At 58.8% G+C, this 6,633-nt stretch overlaps 1 protein-coding gene across 1 annotated transcript in view; it reads right to left on the bottom strand.

Moving 5' to 3' along the window:
* Positions 1-1,479: 1,479 nt before the first annotated feature.
* The window catches only part of MYO18B (myosin XVIIIB), a 243,534-nt gene continuing 238,380 nt past the window's right edge, over positions 1,480-6,633 (bottom strand). Inside the window, exons 42-43 of the mRNA XM_062182090.1 lie at positions 3,966-5,214; positions 1,480-1,650 (exon numbers count right to left, since the gene is read on the bottom strand). Coding sequence (XP_062038074.1) covers positions 3,978-5,214 — 1,237 coding nt within the window. The 3' untranslated portion in view covers positions 1,480-1,650; positions 3,966-3,977. The remainder of the gene's footprint in view (positions 1,651-3,965; positions 5,215-6,633) is intronic.

Here is a 6,633-nt window from a genome sequence, read left to right as displayed (position 1 = left end):
CATGCCTTCACTTTGAACTTGGATTCCCCTGAACCATAAGGCAGGACATCCCTGCAGTGTAAGGCACACAGACTGGCGCACTGTGTACTGGGAGACCCAGCAAACACACACACCAGGGAGTCACACAGGAATTCACTCCCATCAGCGGGAGCTGGGACCACCAACATCAGAGGGGTCCTCGGACAGACACACAGAGGCGGTGGGGACGATGTCAGTGAGAATCTAGAATCTAAGCATGGGCACACGTACCGCTATGGTTTGGATATGATTTCTGTCCTCTGAAACACAGAAATTTGGTTGTCATGGTCTTGAGATCTGGAGTCTTAATTTTTGTTACATAATTTTATATTTATTTGAGAGACAGTAAGAAACAAGAGTTCCCATTGCCTAACACCTCCCAACACACACACACACACACACAATGTCCACAACACCCAGGGCTGGGCCAGGCCAAAGCTGGAAGCCAGGAGCCATCCAAGCCTCCCATGCGGGTGGCAGGGACGCAACTACTTGAACCGTTACCTGCTGCCTCCCAAGGTGTGCACTAGCAGGAGGCTGGGACTGGGAGCAGAGCAGACCCTCAAACCCAGGCACTTCCATACGGGTTGCCGGCATCCCAGCCTCCAGGCCAAACACCGGCCCTGAGCGGTGACTGGGTCCCGCCCAGGGGGCTCTGCCTCCAGGACCAGATGAATTCATCTGTGTATTGGTAGATTCTCGGGCCATTGCCGCGGCGGCTTGGCCATAAGGGGGAGCCTTCCGAGGCCTGTGTGTGCCGTGTGACGGTGCGATGCCTTCTGCTGGGCCACGAAGCAGCATGTAGGCTCTCACCAGGAGCTGAGGTCTCCCAGTCCCCGGAGCCGTGAGCTGAACAAGCCTGCGGTCTTTACCATCTGCTTGGCCTTGGGCACTTCGTCAGAGCAATCTACGATGGCGGCTCCAGCTCTGCCTTTGTAAGACGGGGACGAAGCCCAGATTCTTGCATGCTGGTGTGAGCACACGCTGTTGGGGTGCACGTGTGTCTGGGTTGTATGCACTCAGGTGTGTGAGCTCCTGTGTTTGTTCACTGGCCCACTCTGTGCACACAGTGTTGACAAACAGACCAGGGGAACACGATGGAGCTACGTATGGAGATTAAGGGAGCGTGCAGAATGAGCACTCATTTTACCCTGATGTATCTAGGGAGACTTCCTGGAGGAGGCTCACACTTGAGCTGAAACTGGCTGGCTGCAGGGGAAAAACAAGGCCATTGCATGCTAATGTGTAAGGGTTGGAATCGGCGGGGTGCACCTCAAACTACCCACAGGTGGGCTGGCTCCATTCTCTGGAACCCTTGCACCCCTAGCTGCACCTCCTCCACCCCCTCCCCCCACCGAGTCCTTCGTGGCACAGAGAGCAGAGAGGAGACACGGACGCCAAGGAGCTCACACTTTATTTTGTACAGACTGAGCACTGTGGGAGCTCTGCGCCCGCTGCTGACTCTGCCACCCTGGGCCCCATCTCGTCTTCAGGGTTGGCCGTGCTGATTGGCTCTGGACTGGCGGCCCTTGGGTGGTGGCGGTGGAGTGGGGGGAGGAGGCCTGGCCGCGCTCTCTGTCCCCAGACAGTTGCGGAGTCACAAGTCTTCAAGGGCAGCTGCACCTGAGGAAGCTGGAAGCAAACGCAGGTCAGCACTGGGCTGGAGAACGAACACGGGTGGGGAGCCCGGGGTGCATTCCTGCAGACCCCCCACCAGGAGGCGTGGCCAAGGGCAGGGGGCGTGGCCAAGGGCAGGGGCGTGGCCAAGGGCAGGCGGCAGAAAGGAAACCGAAAAGAGGAAACGCTGGAACACGCTTCCTAAAAGGCCCAGGGCCCAGGGGCAGGGCAACCTGCCATGTTTTTGCAACCAGTGGGCACCGAGCTCCTTTGGTGTTGGGCCACGTCCTCGGTCCACCCACGGTGTGACTCTGTGGGCGGCTGACACCTTGATTCGCAGCAGAGGATACTACGGGACCTGCCTCGGAGCTCCTGGCGGGGAGAAGGCAGATCTGAGCGTGGAAGGGGTTTGTTTAGGGAGTCGGTGCTGCCCTGTGTTGTTCAAAGCTCAGGCGTGGATAGCAGAGGAAGAGGAAGACTTTGAGCATCCACGGGGGAAGGGCGGGAGCTCGAGTTTATACAAAAAAAAAAAAAAAGTGGCAGAGACAAGATGTTCCGTGAGACTTCTGCTAAGGACTGTGCCCCCGACGGGCGCCTGCCCTTTCCGTGGCCTTTCAAAGTGCTCTCCGTGTGCCCGGGAGCATAATAATGTAAATGAGTATCAGATCTCCACTCGGTAATTGAGAGCAAGGAGAGGACTGTGTTAAGGCAAATTAATTTGCTCGGCTGCCGTGCGAGCCCGCGTCCGCGGAAGGGGCAGGGGCTTTGTGATGGGCTCAGGGCTTCTCCAAAGGGACGGGCAGCTCGTTCGGGTCAAGGTGCGGCCGCCTGAGCCTTGAGCTGCCCTGTGTTCCAAGATTCACAACCCGGGAGGCTTCGGAGGGCCCGTGGGCTGCGGACAGCTCTGCCCTCACTCAGGAAGGCCCCTGGGATGTGCGCCTACAGAGGTGGGTGACGGATAAAGTCGGGATTCAAGGGGGTTTCGGATCCTGGTTCTGCCTTGACGACTTAGCCTCTTTGACCCTCAGTTTGTCAACCTGTCAAATGGAAATAAATAACGCCAAGGAACTCTTACCATGAGGACTAGACCAGCCTGGTAGATCAAAGGTCTTCCAACCGTTCAAGAAAGATGTTTTACAGGGGGAAGAGAGAGGGGGATCTCTGCATGGATTTCAAACTCTTTCTGCACCAGGACCAACTTACCTCCTCATTCCACTTGCTAGGAACTTTGTGTGGTGCACTTGATTACTCAATGTAACCATTATGGCAACAAATTCTTCTTCCCACCTCTGACCTGAGACGTGTGTCAGGGGGATTGGGGCTGGGGCATCAGGCAGGGAGTAGGGGAGCGGAGGGAGAGGTGTTGCTTTGCCCACGTCCTTGCTAGGAGGTTTTGCATTCGATCCTGGCCCCCAGTCCCTCTCCATGCGAGGGTTACATTCAAACAGTTTGTGGCACAGAGAATTGAAAGAGTACCAATTTGGGTATTTTTTTTTTTTTTGACAGGCAGAGTTAGACAGTGAGAGAGAGAGAGAGACAGAGAGAAAGGTCTTCCTTCCGTTGGTTCACCCTCCAAATGGCTGAGGCGGCCAGCGCTGCACCGATCTGAAGCCAGGAGCCAGGTGCTTCCTCCTGGTCTCCCATGGGGTGCAGGGCCCAAGCACTTGGGCCATCCTCCACTGCCTTCCCAGACCACAGCAGAGAGATGGCCTGGAAGAGGAGCAACTGGGACAGAATCTGGCGCCCCAACCGGGACTAGAACCTGGGGTGCCGGCACCGCAGGCGGAGGAATAGCCTACTGAGCCATGGCACCGGCCCAATTTGGGTCTTAAAACAAAAATCTTTCTTTGCGTGTCAAAGCCGTGTCTTTCAGGATTCGCCCTCTGCAGGAAATTTCTGAAGCCCCCTCACATGTGTGGTGCAGGAGTGGCCCTGGCCCTTCAATCCTGGGGGCTCCGTGCATCCATGACAGCATTGCCGCCATCTCACGCTGGCCCCGCCGTTCTCCAGCCCCAGGGGGAACAGGGTGAGGAAAAGGAGCCCGGCTGGCCCCTCTGCCAGCACTGCCCGCCCTGCAGGGCCCTCTCGCTTTCTGGACCGGCTGCCTTTCAAAGCGAGCAGGAACCAGTGCACCTGGCCAGGAGGCTCTCTCACCACCACCGTTTCAGTGAAGATCCCTAAAAGCTCTGGTTTCCAGAGCAATCGGTGGGGACATGGAAGGCAGTGGCAGCTCCCACTTCCCTCCAGGCTCCCAGCCCGGGGGGCCCCTGCTGCTCTCCGCCCACCCCGCGCCCCCGATCCCAGAACGGGTCGTGGCTACAGCTCCTTACCTGGCCCCGGCCCTACTTCTGCAGGTATTTCTTCATAATGCTTTCCACGTCATCCTCCCTCCGCCCCGGGACCGGCTCCCTGCTCTCGGGGGACGTGCGCTCACCGCCATCACCCTGGAGGCGCGGGAGTCCCGGGCGGCTCTTGATGCTGTCTGCGCTCTTGTAGGACACGATGGAGCTGGACGAGGAGGACGAGTCCGAGAGGTGGGCGGGGTCCTCCCTGGGCTCCGGGCTCTTCTTCAGGATGGTCTTGATCCCCGAGAGAAAGCCGCGGTCGGCGTCCTCTGTCTCAAAGTGGACGCTGGGGCCCTGTGAGCCACCTGCACCATCTCTGGAGGCTCTGACCAAGGATGTGGAGGCCCCGGGCTTACGGATGGCCGGCAGGAACTCGTCAAAGTCCACTTTGGTCTTGCGTTCGTAGTGCAGGCTGGGGGTCTTCCAGCTGCCCGGGTCGCTGTCCAGCGGCTCCTCCATCAGGTGGGCAAACTGGCGGTTCTGGAAGACCAGGGGCTCCTTGCCCAGGTCCGGACAGCCTGCGTCATCCACGGAGGCCTCCAGGCACCGCCTCCGAGGCCGCAGCGGGGGCGACAAGAGCATGCCCCCGGGCGCCGTGGGTGAACTGAGCCTCCTCCAGGAGCTCGGTCCCGACTCCAGCAGTGCCTCGCAGGAGCTGAACCGTGTCTTCCGCTGCTCTGGGAGCGTGGCCATGCCCTGGGCACCCTCCGAGGGGATGCATCTGAGGCTGGTGGAGCGCAGTAGCCCGGCCGAGGTCCCCGCGGCCCCCTCGGTTTCCAGGGGTGAGATCCCCCCGGCCCTCAGCGACAGGTCGCCCTCGTCGCTGCCGGCCCTGCCTCTCCTGAGCGTGGAGGCGCCCGTGGTCTGATAAATGGGCAGCGTGGGCCAGTCCTCCAGGCCCAGCCTGCTCCCTGGGCCTTTCTGGGCTCTCTTCCTCCGAAGCCCTTCCACGAACTCGGAGAGGGCAGCCGAGGGGCTGGGCAGCTTTGCCCTGGGCAGTGGGGATGTGTCTGGGCTTCGAGAGGCCAGGGAAGCAGACAGAGCCCCTGAGCGCTCCGTGGCCTTTCTCTGGGCGCCCACCCCTTCGCCATCCCCAAAGTGGCAGGACTTGTGCCGGTGCACGGAGCCGGGAGACAGGGAGGTCTCCCCGGGGGTCTTGCCGCGGTCATCCCAGGCTCTGCTCAGCGCCGACGCCGGCCGGGGCCTCTCTGCGTCTCCAGCCTCCTCGCTCATCCTGTGCCAGGAAGAGAAGCGCAGGTAGTAGGAACTGTGCAAGTCACACAGGAGCTGTGGAAGTGGCGTGAGAGGGGCTAGGCACGGGCGCTAATACTATTTCTCTTTGGAAAGGCGGTCGGTCCGTGCTGCACTCTCAAATGAACCGTGTGATTTAATGTGCGGATTCAAGCCATGTAAATGGCTTCTTGTTGCTTTCTGAAATGCAATTTCTGCCTATAATTAAACCCCGCTAAGTACATCTGAGTAGATTAAAACTGCAGCCAGGAATGGCTGACTGAGATTTATGAGCCATCATATCTGACTCGACATGACCCGCCGTCCGGGAGCCACTGCAAAGACAGGCGTTTGCTTCTCCAGGACTGAAGGGGGAGGGCAGGGGTGGTGGTGGGCGTTCATTTATCTAGGGCCAAGCCCCCAGGATGGCCCCAGCCTCCCAGGGCTTCAGAGAATCAATGACCCAAATACAAGGGCGCTTGAGAAGTCCCTGGACACATGGAATTAAGAGGTGCAAGTATATTTGGGTGCAAAAGGAATGCCCTGTGTGTACCAGCGGCTTTCCAAAAGGGTGCAAAAAATCTACATGAGGAAAAACACTGCATGTTGATTTAAAAAAAAAATGTTTTGCACCCAAATAAATGTATGTTTTCATTCCATTTCCTAACACGGTTTGGAGCCCCAACCAAATGCGTCTAGGACCACCCTGGTTGCTTCAGAGAGTCGGGGCTGGGGTGGAAATGCGAATGGGGAGGACCCGCACCACATCCACTGTGGGGATGGAGAGGCAGTTTCCATTCTGGGCTTTCCTGTCACCCGGAGCTCACAGGCGCTGAGCCGCAAACCTGCGGAGGCGGAACTACCAACAGCAAGAAAGGGCGTCCTTTGGCAGGGAGACACTGGACTCCCTAGGCCTCTCCTGCACCAAATAAAATCCATTTGCCCTCCCTCCAAGAGCCACCAGCCTCTTCCCGCCCGCCTGCCTGGCCGCCCGCAGAGTCCTCATTCCTGGGCGATTTGGCGGGGGACATGCCTGGCTCCTGGGCTTCTGCCTCCCGGACAGGAAGGGCGGTGGGGATTCTGGGGCCAGGCTTTGAGGGGGCTTCCTGCTCACCCAGGTGGGGGTCGCCACTGCACTGCTGTCCCCCCGTCCTGTGCACCTCCACGGAGCTTTTTGGAGGTGAAGAACCAACGGCACCAACCCAGTAGGCTTCCGCACCTGCGAAGGACCCCCTGGGAAGCAGGGATTAGTGCCCTATGGATGAGAGCTTCCTGACAGCCTCTTCTTTCTGGTTTCTAAGACTTTTTGTTGATTGATTGGTTTTGAGAGAAAAATCTTCTGTCTGCTGGTCCACTCCCCCAAAATGCCCACAACAGTCAGGGCTGGACCAGGTCAGAGCTGGAAGCTGGGAACTCAGTCGAG

The sequence above is a fragment of the Lepus europaeus genome, chromosome 23, assembly GCF_033115175.1.
Source record: "Lepus europaeus isolate LE1 chromosome 23, mLepTim1.pri, whole genome shotgun sequence".
Classification (NCBI taxonomy): domain Eukaryota; kingdom Metazoa; phylum Chordata; class Mammalia; order Lagomorpha; family Leporidae; genus Lepus; species Lepus europaeus.
The sequence above is the reverse complement of the archived record's forward strand: the minus strand, read 5'-3'. Positions and strand labels throughout refer to the sequence as shown.